Source organism: Cloeon dipterum, chromosome 2, assembly GCF_949628265.1.
Source record: "Cloeon dipterum chromosome 2, ieCloDipt1.1, whole genome shotgun sequence".
Taxonomy (NCBI): domain Eukaryota; kingdom Metazoa; phylum Arthropoda; class Insecta; order Ephemeroptera; family Baetidae; genus Cloeon; species Cloeon dipterum.
The window spans coordinates 33,162,178-33,186,560 of NC_088787.1; the positions used below are offsets into that span (position 1 = coordinate 33,162,178).

At 37.3% G+C, this 24,383-nt stretch overlaps 1 protein-coding gene across 5 annotated transcripts; it reads left to right on the forward strand.

Annotated features, from left to right (window-relative positions):
• The first annotated feature begins 928 nt into the window (after positions 1-928).
• Positions 929-24,383, forward strand: ClC-a (chloride channel protein 2). 5 transcript variants are annotated; one of them, XM_065477337.1, is made up of 21 exons: positions 929-1,369; positions 11,046-11,268; positions 15,476-15,758; positions 16,188-16,316; positions 16,621-16,754; positions 16,897-17,053; positions 17,250-17,375; positions 17,428-17,512; positions 17,571-17,672; positions 17,788-17,890; positions 17,948-18,079; positions 18,139-18,301; positions 18,854-18,969; positions 19,211-19,325; positions 19,385-19,522; positions 20,269-20,389; positions 20,445-20,586; positions 21,599-21,976; positions 22,040-22,060; positions 22,369-22,596; positions 23,501-24,383. In XM_065477337.1, exons 2-21 carry the CDS (start codon positions 11,209-11,211, stop codon positions 23,654-23,656), a joined length of 2,889 nt encoding a protein of 962 aa, XP_065333409.1. In that variant the 5' UTR covers positions 929-1,369; positions 11,046-11,208; the 3' UTR covers positions 23,657-24,383. The 5 variants fall into 5 exon arrangements, with proteins under 5 accessions (XP_065333409.1, XP_065333407.1, XP_065333408.1 ...); XM_065477335.1 differs by lacking the exon at positions 11,046-11,268 and having other exon boundaries at positions 930-1,369; XM_065477333.1 differs by lacking the exons at positions 929-1,369; positions 11,046-11,268 and adding an exon at positions 13,566-14,540.

The window sequence follows — 24,383 nt, forward strand, 5'->3', positions numbered from 1 at the left end:
ATTGATCTTTCTTCATATTGAACTGGTTTTTTAACTTTTAGAACAAAGAAAAATAGGAAAAATATCATTTTTTGAAACCTAGTAGCTGTTTAAAACTGAATAAATTTTAAATATTTTTAATTTGCTCAAATATCTGTATTCGACAGTTGTGAGAATAAATAACGATATACTGTTTTTTTATGAAACAAAATTATAATTTAATCATGTTAGCAATCTATGATGCTCTTTTTTAGATATATAATAACGGTTTATCGACATTAAGTTTCTTCTTAAATTCCTTGGGGCTTCTGTTTGTTAGACATGATAAATGAAAAAAAAAATATCCTCACTTTACTTGTTTCTGCGATGAATTATTTGCTGTTTCGGAAAGAAACTCGCTGCATAACATAATCTCGGCAATCAACAGCACAAATAAAAGATGCCTTATAGCAGCACAGGATAATTTAAAATGTAATTGCTATTTGCCCCTTCGCGGACTCTGTTATTTCTATTTTGAGTGCCAGGTCAAAGGGCCGCCGCCGGCGCTTATTTGGCATGATTTGCGTGCATGGCACTTCTTCTAGCAAAAACATCAAATTTGCTCAAGAGGCGCGGCGGAGGACACCGCGGGTGTGCGGCGTGCAAATAACAATAATGATATAATAAAATGCGCGGTAGCAGCAGGGATTTAAAAATAAAACAACGCGGGACGAATGAAAAGCCGGTGTTAGGCAGCAGAGATGAGCGTTTTGCGTCATTGCGTCGCGGACAAACCAAATTATTTGCTTGCCTCCACAGAAAAGAAATTAAGGCTCTAATTCCCGAGCAAACGCGCCCCGCGGGCGGGCGGGCGGGCGGGCAGGCAGGCGGAGAGCGGGGGCCAAATTGGAGTAGGTGCTGCATCCAAAAAGTGTGCGAGCATGTATTTGAGGTGGCGCGCCGGCGATAAGTAATTATTTGCCGAGAGATAATCAGGCGTGTCGCTATTTTGTTAGCCAATGCAGGTGGCGTTAACTACTCTCTTGTTTTCTGGCCGGGAAACTGCTGCTCGGCAGACACACTTTTGCGGCCGAGCGGCTGGGACACGGCTCTCACACACACTCCAGAGCCGCTGTGCGCGCGCCAACGGTGCTCGTGAAGAAAATGCAGCGCCGGCAGGCCCAGCAACAGCAGCACCCGGTCCCAGCAGCAGTCGCAGCAGCCAGGGCCCAGTGACGAGCGATTTGATTTTCGGACGCACGGTCCGGTTTTTTTGGCACGCGGCCAGTGTTCTGCAATTAGCGCCACAATGGGGAACGCCATCGAAGAGGATGCCGGCTTCAACAACAATCGCAGGGGCAGTTTCGGCAAGGGCCAGCAGCAGGATGCACTCGGCTACCAGCACACGCTCGTAAGTTTTTTTCCCAATTTTTTTTTCGCCAACCCTGACTATTGTTATTCGGTCGAATTTGGTGACTCACGCGAGAAGGGAATTCGCTGATTGGCATTATTATTAAAAGGTTTCTCCATCTTTCCGGGTTGCGGACGATATTTTTTGCATTATTTGCATCTCCGCAAGTTGTTACGCAATCTGTTTACTAGGACCTATCTGCAGAAAACAACCTTTTGATCATGCGGCGTGAAGAGGAAAAATATAGCCATTTAAATGCCTGACAGAAGGGTTTTTCCTCTTGAAATCCTAAACTGAGTGTATAGCTTTAATAAATGAAAACGAGGCCTCAAAGCGCACACATGTGCTCATGAACCTTGATTGGATTTCAAATTAAATAAACACATGCGTCGCGTTGCGAGGGAAACGCGCGATTTTTATAGCCAAGCCGCAAAATTTCATCCATACCCGCGCTCTTTTTGCGAAGCGAAGTAATTGCTGGCCTTTGTTCGCCAAGTCTTGACAACCGACCATAAAAAACGGCGCTTAACAAAGCAGGCACTAAATTAGCTTATGAAACTATCGGTGTTTTGAAAATTAAATTGAGCAGAAAGGTTTAGCGAGGAGAGAAAAAATATAAACGAGACTCCAAACAGTTTACAAATTTACAATCTTGAGGAGCGTAACTCTGACCCAGTTAACTACAGTCGAAAAATCGCAATCTTCATGTTATTGGAAAACTTTCTCAAAGAAACTTGAAAATTTAACTAGCAGAACCACAATGTTTGCAATTAATTGTAAATAAAAACTTACCAATAGGATGTTTCCGATGCAAGGTAAATGGATTACTTTTATTTAAAAATTTTGATGCAGAAAAAGTCAATGCAAAAATTATATTTCTCTTATGAAGAAGCAACGTTTCCAGAAAAAAACTGGCGACGTAAGTCTTTTGAATGAAGTTGATAACATGTGATGCTGCGCGTTAATTATTCATAATCTCATTAGTGGTTTGCACTCTCCGCTGGCTTGAGGAATGGGATGTCGTGTGGGTGTAGTTATTTTGCTGCAATGCTCTCCATTCGATAACACTGCACAGCTCAGCTGAAGCCGCGAACAATAAACCGTGAAGCTTTATCTCTTTTTCTCGCGCACAAACACTTTTTAAACGACTGCCTTTTTCTCTTTAGCGATTGACCCGGCTCTTGGAGATTTTGTTTGCCAATCGATAGGCAGGACATGAGATTATCAGCCGCACGAGCAGAAAAAATAGCCCACCTTGAGTATTCTGCGCACAAATGCCAGCAATTCTGCAATTGTTCTCGGCGCAGAAGCCAAACTAAAGTGAGCAGTATAATGACCGTCAACAAGCCGAGTTGCGCAAACAAGTGGTTCTCTATTTGGCTCTAAACTTGTTGTTCAGATAGATTGGCGAATAATCCAATATTGTGTCGAAAATAGGATCGGGTTACTCAATCAGCTCTTATCACAAATTTCAAGTGTATAAGCAGGCGTGCTGAAATCAGCATAAAATGGTAGTAGCGTAAAAATAACGGACTCAATTGCTGTTGATCGATGTCGAATTATCTAATAATAAATAATCTCAACCTGCGTTTAATAATAAAAAAGCCCTTTAAACGGCTTTTAATTTTCAATCGAAGAATCAAAATTAAATCGCTTTTGTCGTTTTTTTGTTAACTGTAAATAAAGATGTTCAAATTTAACGGTGCAAGTAATTGTTGGGATTTTAAACAAAAACGGAATGTCTGATAAAATTTCATTTTAACGTTAATTTAAAATATAAATCACAAACAGGCAAACGAGCAATTAAAAGTAGGTAACAAGCCAGTAGACATGTTTTTATTTTGAATTTTTAAAAAATAAAATATACCTTTGTCATCGTTACATAATTTTAAATTCACAAACTTATAAAGTGGACGGGGCACGCTTACGTCCCAAAGTCGACTTGGCTAAGCAGACATTGTTTAGGCTTCCAATTATTGCAATTCAGATAACTGAAGGTGCCAACAAGTCGTAGAACAATTCGTCAGCGGTCTCATTCGGCGGCAAAATGCAACTCGACGTTTTAGGCGTGTGGCGCAATAAATCGTATCGCGTGTAGCCATTAAAAATTGAAAATGCGCTATCCGTGCAAATAATCAAAGAGTGCGCCGCGCTTTTTCTTGTTCGGTCGGGGGCGAAAAGCGTGTGTGACGGGCGTGTGTTGGATCAAGATCGAATTACCAGCCTTATTAGCCCACTCATTGCGCATACATACACTAGGCGTAGCGTGGATCATATGTGTGCGTCTCGTGCATAATTTATGGCTGCAGTGGGAGCATGTGTGCGTTTTCTGTTTGTCTCGCTGATCGTTTTCACTCAACGTCGCTGCGTGTGAGAAGCGATTGAGAGGAAAACCTTCAAGTGCGGCGGTATCATTAGAGAAAAAGGCGATTTGTCTTCTTAATTATAAAAGCAGCATTATTTTCTTCTCAATGGAGAATGGTGCCTTTTCTCACTATGTACTTCCTATTTTAAATTTTTTGACAAATTGTTTTTTTAACATGTATGTACATCTTTTGGTGAGAATAAACAAGCAATAATGAACGCTGGAAGCTATAAATTTTTCTATGAAATTCAGACGAGATTTTCAGTAATATTATTGCAATTTTAAAAGTTTGGAGACGTTATAAAAATACATTCGTTTTGTCAAAAGGTTGAGCGTTGAGTTCGCGGCGTAGCTCATTTTTTGTAAAATACTTTTCAGAGTTGAGAGTAACGTTATTTAAAATTTTCTCCCTCTCTTAGTTCAATAACCTGAAAATGAAGTCTGTTGAACGTTCATCTTTTAAGTTATATGAGATGTTATCTTAACATAATACTTCCATTCGAAATATTCAAAATATTTAACAATCTGTGGGCCATAAAGTGCGCTTTTTCAGGGAATACGCTTCCTAGTTGCTTTCGTAGCATTAAATATATGCGACTAATTTTCTGAAGCAACTCTTTTACAAAGACTTTAATTTCCTCATTATAATTTATGAAAACGGAAACTGCGTTTGTTACGTTAAAATTTAAAACAAAAAAGTGCTTTTAATTTTATTTGCATTGAATGTTACTTTAAGCCTAAAGTTTAGGACAGTTTTTTTATAAACACAAAACATGGTTTAGTTTTTAATCTATAGTTTTTAAATTTGAAAAAGATTTCTAGGATTTTCTAACTTTTTTAGTTTTTATATGTACTCACCATAGATTTTAAAATTAATTCGACAAGCGCGAAATTTAATAAAACGAATGAGACAAAAATATGAGCTTGCTGAGGGACAAATACGAGTCTAAATATTTTTCAGTTTACACGCTATCCAATATATGAAAAAATGTAGTGACAAAACGGTATATTTGTCATCATATTTTATGTGTTTTTTTATCAAAAGTATAAACATCCTAAATAGTTTGACATTTTTTTCACTCTTGCAAGTAGCTAACAGGTGATATGAGCAACTAAATTGACATTCCCTTCTATAGAAAAAGTTGAAACTAGAAATTTCACTCAGAAAAACTGATTCTTACGAGGAAAAGAAAATTTTGAATTTCTCTGTTTTTGAGGTATATCAATTTTTTTAAGGCTGGTTTTTACACTTAAAAGAGCGTCATTCGAGCACAATTAAAGGCGTCTAAAATTTATACAAACTGTTTATTTTAGCAGTCAGAGAAGTTAAAATGAGGCCGAGAGGCGAGTCAAAAATTCGCTGACGGTGCGGTACTTCATGCAAGTGTTTATTAGTTTATCAAATCCACGACAAACCAACCGCTTTTTACTAGAGAGGCTATACTAAAAATGCAAATCTGAGAATCGAGCCTGAAGACGCACAATCCTGTTTGCGTTGATTAATTCCATTAATTTCCCGTGCTTCAAGTGAAGAGCCATTAATTCTTCTCAGCATTTTCTCGCCGGCTGTTGAGGAGCAAACAATGCCACTATCATGTGCAGGCGGCTCTTTTTTGTTGTCGTCGTCGGGGAATTCTCGAGAAAAGTGTTGCAGTAAGTGACCCTTGGGGCACAATTGCTCTCTGGCCATATGGCCGAGAGTATTTCAAGCCGGAGTTGTCCGCTCCGACAGCGCTGATCGACCGCCCGACCGACTCACTCGCTTGCTTGCTTGCTTTTTCTTTCATGCGGCTAATAACTGTACACGCGTGGAAATTACTCAACTCGAATTTTGCCTGTGCCTTAGGTCAATTAGCACCGAATTCGATCTTGTCGCGGGCCGCGCGCACCAGCCGCGCTGGAACCGAAACTAACCGACTGAGTCAGTGCACTGAGCTTCATTCAGTCAGACGCTGCTTTTCACAATCCGTGAAGGCCGGCAATGAAGGTCGTTTTGCCGCGCGCGCTTTATGGGACACACACACACAATGAAGGCGGTCTCACTTGCACACGCCAGTGGACACTGCACTTCAAGTTGCGAACTGATCCGAAAAACGATACACATTATTGTGAAACAGGCTAAACACTGGCAAACTGTTTAAACGGCCACTTTGTTGTTCACGGAGTTTTGAAAATGCAGAAAGTGTTTGTTTTTTAGAAATTCGAAAGTTTCAGGGGAAATTTACGGAATACTATACACCATGATGATAATTCTGAAATGCTAAATTAAAATATTACTTAGTTTTTGAGTGTTCAAACGTTCTCTACTCTTTTTAAATATCGAACAAATTCCTGTTATACCACCACTTTCACACTTCAAAAAACACTATTTCACTCTGGAAAATAAATTAATAATGTTTGCATTTTATTTTTATAATATAACAAAAAGACCAGACATTAAAACCAGATCACTAACAAATTTTTATGTTAATTTAAAAACAATTTAAAGTGCATCTATGATTTAAACGAGTTGAAGTAAATTTGGAAGCTTAATCGACCTTCTAAATTTTGCAGCCGTCTAATTATGGGGTCTGAAAATTACAAAAATGACCGAATCTTTTACAATAAAAAGAACAACCCAAGGTTGGAAAACCAACCGAAAATATTTTTTCGAGCTAACAAAATACCTACTATAATGGCTTTCTTTTTGGAATAAAGAGACACAATTTTCCTAATCAAACCAAAACCAGTTAGCTACTTTTGACTTTTTGCTATTTTAACAGTTTTTGGTGTATTTCAAATGGTTCGTGCTCATTTTCAACTACGAATACGATTGGAAGCTCACATCAAACTATTTGATCGCCTTAACTTTTCACGCCGTGTGTAAAAAATCAAGTGCTGACAAGATTCCTAAATATCATTTCCATTTTCTTGAAATATATTTTTGTATAGCATTAATCTCTAAAAAAATTTAAAGCTTTTAATATTATTGCCTAAATCAAATTTAATTTTTAGATTTTGTTTATATGTGTATTTGCAATGATTGCTATTGTTAAGTATTTTTGAGAAATATCAATCCACTTAAAGGAAGGCTTGAGTTTGTTCTCAGTTTGTTTGTATTAACTCACGATAAGTTTATTGACGTTTAATTGTAAATTAAACACCCCAAATCAGTGGTGTCGGCCTTTTTTATCTTTAATCGGCTGATGTTGCACTCCAATGTGCACTTTTCACATGAGGTAAAATAATATGTTATATTATCAGAGTCAGTTCTTATCCCAAATATTTAGAGCAAAAAATATTGATTTTGAAAATCTTTCAGACGCGACAAAAGTAAATAAATTTGTTCCGCCTTTTAAAAACGGTTTTGATTGTATAGGAGTAATCTGTGTTTGAATTGAAGATATTTTGGGTAAATATCCCCCTCAAGATCAGTTTCGTCTCGTGTTCCACATTAAAATGAAACGCAATAATTATTTGCCATGAATTTTCTCTAAAGCCAACTGAGTTACGCGTGCTTTAAATGCAATCTGTTTATGCGTTGCTAAGTGCATAAGTCTCTCAATCTGCGTTTTGTTTGCTCAGCAAGCATGCGGTCGTAATATTAATATCGTGTTTTATTTGCTCTCGTGTGCAGCAGTAACTTTTTCATTATCGTCAGCCGCGAGAGTCATCGAAAGGCGCGAGATAAGCTGTCCGACATTCTGCCGCGGGCCAGGCCAACACTGCGCCCATAAATTCGCGCAATTAGCAAATCCGCGCCTTGCAGATCCGATCGAGTTAATCGCACGTTTTGATAAAACCAGTCCACGGCAGCATTAAATTTACTCTCGCCCGGAGCTTGTTTTTTAAATTACAAAACTGCTGATAAGCACTCGACAGGAGGAAATCCCATAACTGCGGTTGCGATGGGTGCATGTTTTTCTAGATTGTTCAAATGTGGTTTTTTGATTCTGCCGAAACATCCTTGTGCCTCTTCTAAAGGGTTAAAATTTTTAAACAAAATTGATGTTAAATAGCCATAGCATTAATGCAAACGCCAAATACTAAACAATCAAAATTGAACAATTAAAATAAATTTTAAACAATTTTATTATCTAAAACAATAATACAGTTTTAAAAAATTTTATCATAAAATTTACATTTAGTTCCATTTCAATTGATTTATGTTTTTAACATAATACCGACATTTTTATAATGAAATTATTATTACTTAAACTTGATTTAAAAAAGTTTGGTTGTATTATTTATAAATATTTTCGATTGAGAGTAGGTCGTTTCTAATTTATAAAGATATTCGGTTGAAAGGTTTTTATTGTCATTGTGTGTAGCATTAATTAATATGATCAAATTTGGGATATTTTTACTAAACCAATAATGAATAGAAACACCTCGATTTCTGAAAGGATTTATTAATTTATCTTAGGGGAAGGCATTTTAAGGATGAAAACTGTAGATGCTGAATCTGCATAGTAAAAACTTCTGTCAAGAGTTTAAAAGCAATTTTGATCTTGCTGAATTTAGTATGTCAGTCAATTTTTCTTGATAAGATCGGTCAGTTTTGTTATCAAATTAAAGAGCTACGCGTCAAAGGTCGAACCCAGTGGCACATTTGGCACAGGTCCAAACAAAAATCAAACAAATCCGGATGAAAACCAGGCAAAAGATTTAACGTTCAAACCAGCTCAAACTGGAGTAGAAAGAGAAATCCGTCCGGTTAACACTTCTTGCTGACGACGAGTTCTTAGTAAACCGCCAGAAAAACACGCGACAGCCGAGTTTCGCGCAGCGTTTAATTTGTTTAATAAAACAATTAATGCCTGCGGCCTGTTGATGTGCGCGTGCAACGTGCGATAATTAAGGCGCCGCGCGCGCGTGAGTGTCCCTCTCGACCCACCGGCGAGCTATTCATAGCCGCCACTCGGACAATTGCATTCCGACTGACGACCAGCGGAAAAATTAGCGAGATAAAAAAAATCATGCATTGACTCTGTAATGTGCTGCCGAAACTTTTACAAGTTGTTCTGAGCCAGATGCGCGAAGAGTCTATAGTAAAAATAGCCTCAATAACAGTCAACAACTTCACTAACTGGTGGTGGAGTCTTTTAAAATAATCTAATTCACCTGCTGTGTGGTGTGTTTTATTTAGGCAGTTTCTAATAAATTTAGAGAAGAAGATTCGCGTCGTTCAGTTTATTTAATTTAAACTGGAAATATTGAAGATTCAAAGACTGTACTAATTTAAAAAAGTAGCTTCAAATACATTTCGATTTTTTGGTTAAGTGTCCAGAGAATGAATAAACGTTTCAAAAATTGAAAACTTTTTGCTATTTTTCAACATTTTATGGTCTTTATACTCCAGCAAAATTCGACATTAATTTTTAAAGTTATTCAAAAGCTTCTAATATTGTTATTTGAACAGAAAGTCACTATGTGTGCCTTTACAAATTTAAGGAAAATCCAGACTTTAGATTTTGGTTTAAATTTTCTTTGAATAAATCCCAATTATTTATTGGTATACGCTCTTCCACTATTTTCAAGCCTTCAGACTTCATTTTCAAACTATGAACTATAGGATCCTCGCAAGTGTGATAAAATTTTCATCTTCTCACTCTGTGAAACTCATAATCAGCTGTCCAGACGCGTGCTTCTGACGAATTAATTAGTTCTGAGCAAATATGCTGAACTCGTGAACTGCGATCAACACTTATTTAACTTATTTAGCACTTGCACCGAACTTAAAAAACAATTATAAAGTAGCACTTCTTTCCAGTCGAGCAAACACGTCTTATTTTTGCTGTAACTCGCATCCTAAATCAACCTCAACAGTCGACCGCAAGGCCAAACTCAATTTCTAAACTCGTTTTCCTCTACTAGAATAAGTGAAAAAATTCAGCTTTTCACGATTGTAGTGCAATTTACATCATGCGATTTCCTCCCTTCAATTATGCCAAACTGGCTTTGCTTGTTATTCAAATCTTAATCCGCTCTGTCAGTTTTGTGGACAGGCAAACAGGTTAAAACGCATTCTAATCTTATCACGCACCTTGTCTCCTCTGTTGTTCGCCTATAGCAAAAATCCTCCGTTCATTCCGACAATAATAAGCAAAGCAAACACGCGAGTTTATCAAAGCAGTGCCCCTCGCTGTTTCTTCCATTAGGCTGACTTAGTATTGCATAAGCCTGATAGTTTTTTTAGGTTTTTACACAATAAAACCGTGACCAAAGAGGGTACTTTGTTGAATTATGCAGCGGTGAAAGTCAAGGAAAAAATCAAACTATATTCCTGTTCAAATTAAAATTATTTAACTGTGCCATGAAAATCTTGAGATGGTTGATTTAAGATTAAAAAGATTGCAACAAATATAGTCCTCAAATTGATTATTAATGTAGATTTATTCAACTGTCAAGCATGTTACCAAGTTTGATTGATAAAAATAAAATTATAAACGATAAAAAAATGTTGCAAGTTTAAATATTCCATAACATAGAAAATATTTTTAAAACAAAAATTGAATAAAGGTTTTAAATCAAATCACAAATAAGCTCTCAAACATGCACTTCAAATAAATTTGAATGATTAAACTGCAACGATTAAAACCATTTAAGATGTCATTCATCTCCCGTTGAAGACGTTCACGGAGTGACACAGTTTATTTTACTTGCACCTGCGTTCTTGGCAAGGGCTGAAGAACGCACTCGTGTCCGGAATTCCGATCATGCCACCCTCTATTTCTTTTTAGCTTTCTCACTATACCCATAATATTTAAATTTGTTTTATGTGATGCATCAACTGCACCCGTAGACACTTATAAGTGGTATTTTTCCAGAAAACAATTAGATGTTCAACATAATTGCTGTGGATTATTTATTATTTTCGGATTTGAACGGTAATTTTAGTTTTTAAATAACATTTTTACCCAGAGAAATCGAGAAAAGACTATCACGTGTACTAACCCTCAATATTTAATCCTCTAAAATCCCAACAAAAACATATAAATTGAAGACAATTTTTATATTAGGGTTGAGAATTTTATTCAGCTTCTTCTGAAAATCTGGAGAGACAAAATCTAATGGTCAAAACATAAAATTTAAATGCCACAGATTCGTGACGGTTACTATCAACAAGCAATTAACAGTGCTAAACCAACAAATTCCCAAGTGTCTGCGTCCGCAAAAAACTCGTCATTAGTGCACGAAAAGGCCTCTGTCAGAAATAGCAGTTGCGAAATTGGCACAAAACAAATAATGCAGTATATTTCGCTGCACACCTCGTGCAGCGCTGCTGCGACACTAAAGTTCTGTGTGTGTGTGTTTTGTAATTATTTGCAGCGTATTAAAAAGTGGGCCCTTCTCGCGCGACTCGGCCGCCGAGAATAAATTGATGTGCACGGTTATAAATATCCCGGCGAGTGCGGCAGACTGGTCGAAATCGATGCACTTGCAGCCGCCGCCGTCGAATTCGCAGGCTTACGTAAAAATGCAGTGAGCCGCCATGCCCGTGGGTCTGCTGCAACTGCGAGGCTACCAGGAGGAGGGCCCAGCCGAGACTCATGTGAGTGCACGCACCCTGCGAGACGACCTGGCCGCCCCCACCTGCAGATGCTTACCCTGAACTAACCGAATTCTGCATAGAGTGCTACCTCCTTTTGCGTGTTTCCCGCATGGATTGGTTTACTGTGTGTGATTTTGGATTTAAATTATTGATTACCTAATCAATCATGCATTGGACCGTGTTTTAATTAAAATAAAGATTGCGTCCTACACCGAATATTTAGTTATATCTGGGCAGATGATTTTCTTACAATTTCCCTACAAGAAATGTTGAGGTATTTGAATCAATAAAAAATTAAGAACATTAAATTATCTACACATGACTGTTGTTTGGCGTAGTCGGCGTAGTAAAAAATAAAATGATTTACATTTAAACGTATTTTGCAAATTTGAAAAAATTAATAGTAACGTTTTTTTAATACACATTAAATTTATCATATTGTGTAATGTTGTAAATTTAAGCAAATATTTATTTTCAAATTTCAAAAACGATACTCACTTTTAAGTGATTTTCCTGGATTTAAAAATTTATATTTTGCATTCTGTTAATAATCTGAATCAGTTAAAGCAAAACATTAGTTGCGGTAAATGATAGCATTTATATAAATTTTACCTTTGTTAGCTAAAAAACGAATGAATCAGAGAATATTGGAAGAAAAGAAAACGTTAATTTACCGCGAATAGTAATCCAAACACGTAGTGAACGCGTAAGTCATGAGATAAAGAGCTGCAAGTGGCGCGCGTTTGCTGGCAAAGCAAGGGCAGCGGGCTTCCTTACTCAATCAACCAATTAACCTAATTAAGAAGTGTGATCTTCACAAATGCGGCGCAAGTGGAAAACAATAAAATCATTTCTAAAGGGTAATTAATGCAAATGTAGGCCGGCGCATCATCTGTCTTGTTGCACATGCCGAAAATTCCGAGACAATTATTGCTGTAAATTCGTCGCCAGATGCAAATTGGCCGCACTCCTTCAGTCTGCGGGTATTTATGTAAATCACATGTGCGGCGGGAAAACAGAATAGGTCACGCGCGTTTCTTTTTCTTTTTTTGCTGTCTCGGATCTCTTTAAAGGGCTCATCATGCACCTGCGTTCGTTTGCATCAGCAGCGAAACACACTTTGCCTGATATGTGTATATCTGATAAAGCGGCATATTTACTGCTTAATTAAAGAGTGCAACGCAAGACTGAGCGAACGATCGTCATCTGCTCTTTGTGCCCACACACACGACACTCGATTGAATCTGGTTAGGGGCCGTGACCGCCACTTCGGACTAATGCAATTGCTCCACGGCAATAAACCCTCGCCGTGCAGCTTGATTCATCGATATAGAAATTTATTTTTAATTGAGCGGATCAAATCTTGACTGCCTGGGAAAATATTTATCTTAAGTTAAGTATAGTGTGTGTAAATATGATGATTTTTCTGAAAAGAGCCCACTGCAAGCTGTAAAACAATTAAATGTACGGAAACTTATCTGTAAAATTTAATTGATAAAATACACGTGAAAAATAAATATGTTGATTTAAATTGGAACGACTTGGAATTTTATTAATTAATGTCTGGCACATGATGTTTGCTCCATCTGGGTTTATTAATTTTCTAAATTATTAAGTTCATTCCAGACAATTGCTTCATTTTTGTTACTTTTTAAGCACCTAATTTTGATTAACTCGACGGAGCAATAAAGAAGGTTTCGACTTTTCAAAAGTATTGATATTAAAAAATTTCTTAGTGTTTGAAGCTGCCTATAGATAGTGCAACTGTTCAATCCCAGTATTAAAGCGGATTGATACAGGGTAAATAATTTGTATTTTCTTTCAATTCTTTAGTTTGTTTGACCAAAAGGCTCTACAAAATGTAACAACTATAAAAACTAAATGAATAAAATTTAAGTCATTGCTAATTTTCTCAAAAATTGTCTGCACTTGAAAATTTTGATTCCTCTTGACGACATTTTTCCTTTATAATTCATATTGTATGAAAGGGAATCTCCTTGTTAGAATCTCTAATTGTAAGAGACATTGCTTACCGTCTGAAAAGCACACAAAGTTGCAATGCTACTGAATAAAAAAAATATATCATGATAATTTTAGGTTCTTATCATCGATTTTAAGGATTAGTTCGTGAAAAACAATAAAATAATTTTCTGAGATTCACAGTATCTTCTCTCTTAAAGTTTAAAACACTATATTAGACGTAAAAAAACTCATTTATAGAAACCTAATTTGGCTCATCAAAATTTAAATTAAAATAATAAAAAAATTAATTTATATTTTGGGACAATAATAACGAACTTGTCCTTGTCCGTGGGTTGTGCAAAGTTGAAAAATGCTGCCAGAAACATACGAGAAAATCGCTTTTATATCTCGGAATTGTTTGTAATACCTTAAACAGGTGACGTGAACTCGACATTAAACGGCAAGAATGTCACGTCTTTCACCGTTTGCCGAGATTATCAATTTTCTGACCACGTGCTTTGTTTTTTTTCCTGTTGTTATGATTGGAGAGCTCGTAGTTGTGATACGCATTTTACGAAAGGCCAATTTGCAGAAAAAAACCTTTCTTCTGAAAAAGGTGAATGGGAGGTTTTCACGCTCATCATCCTTCCTATTTATATTTAAAAAGCATTTCTCTCACATCATTCAATATTTTGTACATTCCTAGTTAGAAGAATATATAGTTCAAGGGATTTTTTTGCAACGCTTTAAAAACAATTTGCACCTAAAGCAAAGTGGACAGGATGGTCCTAATGGCCTAATGGAGCCCCGTGATTACAAAACACGCACGTCCGAGCCTGCGAGCGTGGGTGGTCATATGACCAACACACACACACACACACACGACGGCCGCTTGTATCATCCTTACGAATAGAAACAATAAAAATCATAATACATAATCAGCGCGGAGGCAAAGGGATCGAGGCAGCTGGCTGGCCGTTGTTCGTTCGTTCGTTCAGTCGGTCGGTCGGTCGGTCAGTGAAAAAGCAGCGATGGCCAAGCTGAGCTCGCTGCTGGCCGAAGAGCTGGACGACGATCCGCTCAAGGACGCAGAATGGGACGACTTCGCTCAGCTGCTCGAGGACTTTCGCCTGCAGAAGGCCAGCAAGTTCTCGACCCAGCGGGCGCGCAGGGGCTCCAAGGTGATGCAGGAACTCGAGTTCATCGGGCCGAAAGAGCCGCCGGCCGACTACATCGTCTACCCTTCCGTCTACCCTGGACAAAATGTGGACGACGAGGACGACGACATGTATTTCATGCCCGCAAACATGGTTTGTCGCGTGTTCATTAACCGCACGACCCAACCCGAATGGAAACCTTTTGTCAAATAATTCCCTGATTGCGAGTCACATCCCCTTTTGGAAAAATGCATTTTGGTGTGATTTTCAGAGAGTACAGTTGAGGTTGGAATCAGAAGATTTTATTTAAGCCTGAAATTTAATTTCCACTGACATGCTGATTGGTGTTTACGGCCACACGTGCCGCTTATAAGATTAATTTAAATTCATTTCTCCGCGTGTTGTTCTCATATTCTCAGATTTAGTTGATAGGGTTGAGAATTTAAATCGAATTATATTCAGATCAGACAGTTTAACATCCCTTAGACAGTTTTGGGAGATTTTTTTTTATCAATATATGGACCAATAAAATAAATGTTTATTCTTTTCCTTTTATAGGATTAGCAAACCAACCTAAACAATATATTGAATCAAAACTCATTGATCAATTACAGATTTCCCCCAAATACTACGGCTCCGTTGAAAAGGTTAAATGAAAGTCAAATTTTATTATTGTTTCAAAGTAAAAGGTAAAGAAGGAGGTAATTTTTTGGTCTTAAAATACTTTTAAAAATTTCCTACTCTTGTGTATTGATAAAAATGTGGACAAAATTTGCTAAAGCTTCACAATGCAATATAGACAGTTTTTTTATTTAGTTTTGCGAAGAAAGACTGTTTGAGGAGCGACCGTAAAGCTTAAAATATATTTTGTGCATCTAAATTGATAGACACAGAAAAATGGCAGACTGTCTAAAATTCCTAATCAAATGTCAGTTTCACTAAATTATTCGTTTAAATATTCACCATTTCAACTGTTCTCTCTGCAGAAAAAAATTTCCCCCTTTAAAATCACTTTCTTTTTCAGGAAAACACTACGATAAAATTCACGAAATTACTAAAATCATATATATTTTGTGGTGCGAATGTAGATGTATGGCCGGTACACCAAGGAGCTGGGTGAATTCGCGAAGGAAGAGGCCCGCCGGTTGAAGGCGATAGAGAAGCGGCGGCGGAAGGATGACAAGCGGCGCAACAAGGAGCTGCACCGGTACGATGGACCGTGCATGTCGCGGATCCGCTCCGTCGTCGGCTTCATCTGGCACCATACGTTCGCTAAGCTCGGCGAGGACTGGGTCTTCCTGGCCCTCCTCGGCATCATCATGGCCTTCGTCAGCTTCATCATGGACATGGGCATCGGCATGTGCAACAAATGTAAGGGCATAAGCGATTGGTTTTTTCTTTTTATTAAATGGAAGGAGAATTTTATTTATTTTTAAAATGCTCTTATAATCTACACCTTTGAACGTTTATTTTAGCATTTTGGTATTGATGATTATTCCGTGTCTTTACGCTTAAGCATTTATTAAAAAAATTAGTTGACGTCCATCCTTATTTTTAGAATGTGATTCTGTATCAAAACAATATCGGATGTGAGACGCTGCTTAATTCGTGTTGATTCTTGATTGTGAAGTTAATTATTTCCTGTATCATAGCGATTTGGTTTAAATTTTGCATCTCTTGTTTTAGCTTCCTTAGAACTGAAAAATATGATTATCTTTTAGATAATTCAAAATTATTTTATCTCCTAAAGCAAGTAGCTACATAAACAGCGCATTTTGATTTTGTTATTGCATGTTGTAGCACGCATGTGGCTGTACCGCGACCTTTCTTCGCATCCCTTGCTGCAGTACGTGGCGTGGATAAGCCTTCCAGTATTTTTGATTCTCTTCTCAGCAGGATTTGTGCACATCGTCGCTCCTCAGTCTATAGGTAGGATATTTCTTCCCGATTTTAACGTTAACATTTTTTAATTTAAAATATAAAACGACTCAATAGTTGCATTAATTGAGACTCAATTTAATTTTTAAACGTTCATTTTACTATTTAAAGGAGAGTTCTGTGAACTATTGATATATAAAATCCACTGTTTTCCAAGAAAAAATCCCGTGTTTCACATTTTATGATTCGTGCCAATTTTTTTTTATTTCCCTGCGGACTTGGAAGCTCTGAAAAAATAGTGGAAATCAAAATTTCTGAATCTCTAGCCGTAAAAATGTTGTCTCCGCTCATGCAGGTTCGGGTATCCCTGAGATGAAAACCATCCTGCGCGGCGTGGCGCTGAAGGAGTACCTGACGTTCAGGACCCTGGTGGCCAAAGTGGTCGGCCTAACGGCCACGCTGGGCAGCGGCATGCCCCTCGGGAAAGAGGTGCGTTGTTGACAAAAATAAAGTGACAAATATAGGGAAAGGTCGATCCACGGTGATTTACGAGGATGTTTTCTCTCTATAATTCACATGCGTGCCGCGCGACTGGAATAAATCTAAATCATTAATTTGCCTCTGTGAACAGGGCCCGTTTGTGCATATCGCCAGTATTGTTGCAACCCTACTTTCCAAACTGGTCACATCATTTCAAGGTATCTACGAGAATGAATCTCGCAATTGCGAAATGCTCGCTGCCGCGTGCGCCGTCGGAGTGGCCAGCTGCTTCGCTGCACCGATCGGAGGCGAGTCTTCTTTACTTATGTCCTGATTAACTCTTTACTATTCTTCAAAGTAATTTAATTCGTTTGATTAAATTGTCATAATATTTGACAAATGCCAAAAAACTTTATAGTGAATTATCTATTAGAAATCTGCACTAAAAAAGGTGTTTTGGAATTTAAAATTTTGCACTGAATTCGGAAATTTTATCTTTTTTAGGTGTTCTATTTAGCATAGAAGTAACAACAGTATACTTCGCCGTTCGCAACTACTGGCGCGGATTTTTTGCTGCCGTTTGTGGTGCCACAGTGTTCAGACTACTCGCTGTTTGGTTTCAAAAAGAAGGTTAAGATTTCTCTCATTGCCCAAAAAATTAACTCATTTAAAATTTTTGCAGCCACTGTGACCGCATTTTTTGCCACAAATTTCATCTCAGACTTCCCATTCGACCCCCAAGAACTTTTCGTGTTCGCCTTAATGGGGTAATTATTTTAAATTTGACGAAATTAAATTTGTTCTTGATTTTTAATTTTCTTTTAGGGCTGTATGTGGATTGGGTGGAGCGTTTTACGTGTGGCTCCACAGGCAGTATGTGCTTTTCATGCGCAGAAATAAAAAGATGAATAACTTTTTGCAGAAAAAGTGAGTCTTCCTTTTTCGTTTTAGTTTTCTTCTTCAACATGTTTGATTGGTTTGCGGTGGTCAAATTATTTTAAATTTTAATAATTTTTCAAGCCATTCTAATTTTAATTTCCAGTCGTTTTCTTTACCCTGGAATTGTTTCTTTGATCGTTGCGTCAGTCTCATTTCCGCCGGGACTGGGACAATTCATGGCTGCTGATCTCTCAACGCACGACCAAGTATGAGAGGAGGATGTAATTTACTTTATTTCTTACGTTAACATATTAATTTGTCAGGTCTCCGGGCTGTTCACCAACTTCACGTGGACCAAGGAAAACCTGACGGTGGAGGAAATCGACGTGGTGCGCCACTGGACCACCAACTACACCGACGTCCACTTCAGCCTCGCGTCCTTCACGTTGTTCACGGTAAGTTTCGCAACCGCAAATAATTATCCCGGCTTGAGATTGAAATGTCGGTTTTGCAGTTTGTGTTTTCCATTATTGGGTCGACGATTCCCGTGCCGTCGGGTAGCTTCATACCCGTGTTCAAGATTGGTGCAGCCTTCGGCAGGTGCGTCGGTGAACTGATGCATTGGTGGTTTCCGGCGGGGCTGCGTTATGGCGGTTTGGTCGCACCCATTATTCCAGGTGAGCCTAAAGATAGAAAAATTGTTTCAAGGAAAATTTCGTGAGTTAAATTGGGAAAATTTGAAGTCTTGCATGTAATTAATCAAATTCGATGACCTGTGTCCCTTGTATTTCAGAGAGTGTTTATTTGAGGAAAAATAAATAAAAAATTAACCACATATCTGTTGTAATTATGTTACCACGCACCGCAAAGTAATTTTTCCTTGAATTACTTAGGAAGAAACAAATAAATAGCTCATTTGAGAAGCTCTTTAGATTTTTTAAATCTTCCTCAAAATACACATTTTAAAAATCTCTTGAAAATCCCTCTTTAATCATCTACGGATGCCATCCATTCATGGAATTTCTTGAGAAGAAATTTTAATTCAAATTTCACCATTTTAAAGCTGCTTATGTATGAAACGTGTTTATAGGAATGCTTGTAGACAGCAAAGCAAAGGAGCAGTTCTGAGTGAGATTTATTAGCCAATCAAATTGTTAAGCGTGATTTATGTCGAGAGCAATAATGATCACAGAGTGCGGTATCTCATGGGAAAATGAACTTTTTTTCAGGCGGCTATGCAACTGTCGGCGCGGCGGCCTTCTCTGGTGCTGTGACTCACACAATATCTGTATCTGTGATAGTTTTTGAAATGACTGGCCAAATAACGCACATAATACCCATTATGGTAAGCTGAAAGTCGTGTGAAAAGCAAACAAATCAGAATTTCAAATGCACTCCTGCGTTTCTTTTTTACCTAATTTGGCAAAATTCAGAGGAGCGATCGCAACCTGTGTTCTATCCTAATTTGGCTTAATTTTAAAAGAAAACAACTTATTCAGCAGAATTTTATTTATTTTAAATGTCAAACGCAATCAGCGACAAAATTTTATGTAATATTTCCTTTCATAAATAATTAATTTTGACAGATTGCTGTGCTGATCTCGAACGCCATCGCGTCACTGTTGCAACCATCGCTTTACGACAGCATCATCCTGATCAAGCGATTGCCCTACCTGCCCGACCTTTTGTCCTCCAGTTCAGGTTTTTAGTTTGAGCAGTGTATTCGCAATAATTAGTGTAACCGAGCTTGACGTCTGCAGGCATGTACAACGTCTACGTCGAGGACTTCATGGTGCGTGAGGTGCGCTACATTTGGCACGGAATCACCTTCGGACAGCTCAAGGATATCCTCAAGGACAACCGGAACCTCAGGAGCTTCCCGCTGGTCGACAGCCCTGGTGAATGAAAAAAAAATTTAACAAGCAGATAATAATATGGCAGATTACTGGCTGTTTTCTTGTCGGACGCAGCTACGTAGGCAACTTCTAAGCTTGAATGTTGCGCGTGCTGCATAACTTTTTTTTTAAATTTGGTTTAACATAGCGTTTTATTAATGTTTTTTTCTATTTATTCAAGATTTTTATTATTATTATTCAAACATTCCACTTAAACGTACAACTTAAAATTAAATAAAAAAAACACCATAATAAAATATCGACGCTTAAATTGAAAAGCACTTCAGAATTGTTATATCGATATAAAAAATTGATTAATTTTCAAGCAAACTGTTGCACTGTAATTTAAATAAACGTTGAACAATTTAAATTTAAATTTAAAAAAGTTCGATTGGATCTAAAGTTGAAGAGGGTTCTCATTTTGCGACTCCAACAAATCTTAGATAAAATAAAATAGATATTATTTACTCAAACAAATAAATTATATTCCGATGCAAAAGATGAGTTAAAAATATTAATTGTAGATTTGAAAGAAATTATGGCTGGTGGTGTATTTAAGTACACAAATCAGGAGTAGATGGGTAATAGATGAAGTGATGACGTAATCAATTTTCTCTTTATTTCATATGAAAATTCCTAAATGTTTCCTAGTCGTTTTTTCTGTTCTATTTAGGAATTTATCGATATCCAATTTATAAATTTTTGATGTCCAAAAATCTCTCTTGAACAACAAATATTTTGAATTGTAGACAACATGATCCTGCTGGGTTCGGTGCAGCGATTGGAGCTGATCAAGCTGATTGAGCGGCAGATCGGCAGGGAGCGGCGGCTGCAAGTGGCGGCCAAGTGGCAGAAAGAGGCACAAGAAAGGTGGTACACACGCTCGCTTTTCGGACGTCAAATTTTATCTGAACGCAACTGGCAGGGCCATGGAGGAGCTGGAGAGGCAGATGCGCGAGGAGGAGGAGAAAAAGCGGCGGCCGTCCAGGTTCGAAGTCACGCCGGCGCCCGACATCCTCAAGCTGAAGACGCAGTCAACCAACGAGCTGCTTCCACCTATGGACGGAGTGAGTACCTTTCATACATCATTTTCTCCGTTATTGTATATCTTTTTCTGGATATTTTGTGTGATTTTAATGCATGCAGAAGAGGAAAAGGATTCGTCGTAGGTTTAAGGTATATCGCTATTTATTTTTGGTTTTAAAATTATGAAACGATGAGTTTTTACGTGGCTTTAGTATTCACACATTTTAAATGAACAAATGTTTTTTTAAGGTATATAATAAATGGGGTTTCAAATTGTTTCTCGGCACTTCGCATTTATTTAACTTACACTGGGATATATTTTTTCTTTTTTGGTTGAAACCCGCGAGAAAATCTGCCTTCATAAATATACATAGATCAACAATAATGCAAAAGCTGATATATTTGCGCTATGCAGGTTGTTACCTAATCATAACTGCAAAACAAGTCCTTTCCAAACATGTAATAAAATCGAGCATCTGCAACTTGTATTTAATGATTACTCAAACATAAACTATAGTAGATGGCAAATTTGCTTTAAAATTTATTAATAAACAAAAATGACTAAAATTGTCTATTTTAATTTATAAATTTATAAATAAATAGTAATATAATAAAAATTACACACAAATTAAAATTAATAAAATTTATTAAAATTAATTTTACTAAAAAGTTTTATATTTTCAGTTTTAAAAAGATTATACAATGCTTAAACAATCAAAAAATTAAATAATTTGTATTAAAAAATTGATTAATCTATTTTGCGTTGTTAATCAGTGCTAGTTTTAAGTAGGGAGATTTGTTATTGCCTATTTATATTGTTATTTTTTGTAGCCTTACGATCATGGATACATATCTCATTCTATATGAAGATTAATTTTTTAACCACAAAATAAACCAAATTCCATAAATCCCCTCTCAGTTAAAAGAAGTATTTTCATTTCTTTTTAACATCAAGTTATAAAAATTTCCCCTTCAAATTTTCTAGCTGTGCATTACATTTTACAAAATTTCGTTAAACTTAACAAATACTAAAAAATAATATGTTTTATACAGCGAGTATTTGTGCCGGTGCTGGGAAGTCTGCCGAAGAAGTCGATCCTAAAGAAGACCAACTCATTCACAATGCGTGGCATCTCGCCGTTCATGCTGCCGCACGCCAACTCGTACAGCACGGTGACCGGCGCCGAGTCGCGCATGCGGATGGCCTTCGAGGCCGTCTTCCGCAAGTCGGCCACCCTGCAGGACGTGGAGCCGGCGTCAGGGTCAACTTCGGCCCTGCCGGACTCGTCCACGGCCGTTGCCAACAACGTCGCACCACCATCCTTCTCGCCTGGCAGGCTGATGGTGCAGGACGCGGTCGACTCGCCGTCGGCCTCGATGGCCACCCTCACGGTGCCCGGTACACCGTCCGCCTTCAAGAAGGTCCAGCTGGTGAGTCAACTTCAATTTTGCTCCAAATTTGGCTCTAATTTATTTTACTTTTGCCTCAAACAGCCTCGAATCAGCTGGTTGAACGTAATAAGATTGAATTATTTTTATTTTGTTGAATGGCTGTGTAGATTGATAGCGTCCGTTGATCTAGAATTTGGAATGAATAGTTGCAGTTGTGTTTTCAGGAATTTCATTTTCAATCTCACTGTAAAAGTTACTAAAAATATTGCATATTATTTGTGCTCATCTCACTAGAAAATAGTTAACTTTTAATAGAGTTAATATTTATTAATTATTTGTTCTTGATTCAACCTAATAAAAAATATTTAAATAATTTTCCCTCGTAAAAAATTTCTGTGCTATCAATATTAACCATTTTCCTGGAATTTCAGCCGCGTGAGAGAGTAATTGACATGTCTCCTGAAGACCAGAAACTGTGGGAGGAGGCAGAACTGCGCAAAGAGGTGGAATTCGGAAAGTGCGCCATAGACCCTGCGCCCTTCCAGCTGGTGGAAAGGACGTCCCTGCTGAAGGTGCACTCGCTGTTCAGCATGCTCGGGGTGAATCACGCCTATGTGACTGCCATTGGACGACTGGTCGGCGTCGTCGCCCTTAAAGAGGTGAACTTTTTTCACTTGATTTTTATCTAGCAGTCCTTAAAAAATTGCAATTTTTATTCAATTCAAACAGGTGAAAATTTTAAAACTATTTACTGAGTGTCCAATCGTTATAGAACATAAAATTAGCTTAATTAGTTTCAGTAAATATAGTCAAAAAATATATTTAGCATCTAAAAAATCAATGATGTATGTTGATTGTATAAAAATTACGAAAATTAACAAGAAACAGTTGCAATCTCTTTCTTCCGAAAAGCAAATAAAACACAACTCATTCTTTGATTTTTGTTCCAAACCATTGTGAACGTTCTTGATAGGGAACGATTTCATCTGAAAACTATTTTTAATCATAGCATGTATATAATAATTCCAATTACAGAAATTCCAAACTAAAATATTCAAGTAGCAGCTGTTATATATTATAAAAAAAATAATTTACTTTCCATTATCTCCAATCAAGATACGACTTGTTTTTATCAAAATCAAATTATACAAAAAATCAATCAAATCAAGATCAATTAAAATACAAATAATGTGATGTCACATATCAAAATAATACATTTTGACCAAAAATACAATAAGGCAAGAAATTTGTGTTAACTATAAAAAATGGTTAGCAATTTCGATAACATATCTGGATTTCAGTGGTAGAGGATTAAAGTAATTTGTTTTATTTGAAATTCTGATAAAAAGGCAATTTATAAATCATCCTTATTGTTCTAAATTCGTCAGGAAAATGTTTAAATGTACGAAATCAAGTTGTTCAGTTCAGTCAAGTGAAAAAAATGTACCTAATTTAATGATTCGCAGAAATTTAAAGTAAAAATTAATTTTATGTGAGGACTTTAAAGTTGCAAATATTCGATTTAATGTTGAATTACAACCGGAATGCTTGGTTCTGTTACAGCTAAGGAAAGCGATCGAAGACTCAAACGCGGGCAACCTGCCAGCGACGAAGGAGTCGACGCCCCCGGCGGGTCCTGAGGCGGGATCGTCGGACTCGATGGAAAAGCAGGAAGAACAGCCGCTCAATAACGAAACAACCCGTGACAAAGACACTTGATTTTAATTCACACGTCACGCACTATTCGAATCTGCGGGTGGTAAAAGAAAAAAAGAAAAACGAAATTCATGGTCCACTGCCCTGGTCGTTGGATTAATTTTCGCGACTTGCTGACCCCCACTCAGCGCTTGGAAGTGATTTAAACGCATAACGTGCCATTTTTCAATTGCGGATCATATCGCCTGCGACGCGTGTGGCCTGCTGAAATGAAAATTCATGTATTGACTAGTCAGATTTGTCAACTGTGTTACATTATATGAAATAACAATCACACTTTATTTACCATGTATATGTATAATAGTAGAGAGCATATCTCCGAGAGCCAGTCTTCAAGTGCCTGCTGATGATACACCAATATTCGAGTGCCTTGAATTTTTTATATTTTTGAAAAGGAGAAGTTGTATAATTTTGAAAGAGTTTTCTTTCATTCAGATCACACGGGGATTGTTTTAGCTGATTGTGAGCCGCAAGTACCAGAAGAGTATGTAGTATGTTTTAATTAATGAAAACAGAGAGTGACGCTGCTAATTAGTGCGAATAGAGCTTATTTCTTAAAACGTTAGAAAATTAGGAGACGTGAAAGCATTCCTTTTAACTTTTGCATACTTAGAAACGAAAAGCGAGAGAGCATTAATAAAGAAACCTGTATTCAAACTGTTTCCCTATACAACTGTTAGCAGACATACTTAAATGAAATAAAACAAATCATAGTAAGTACATATACAAA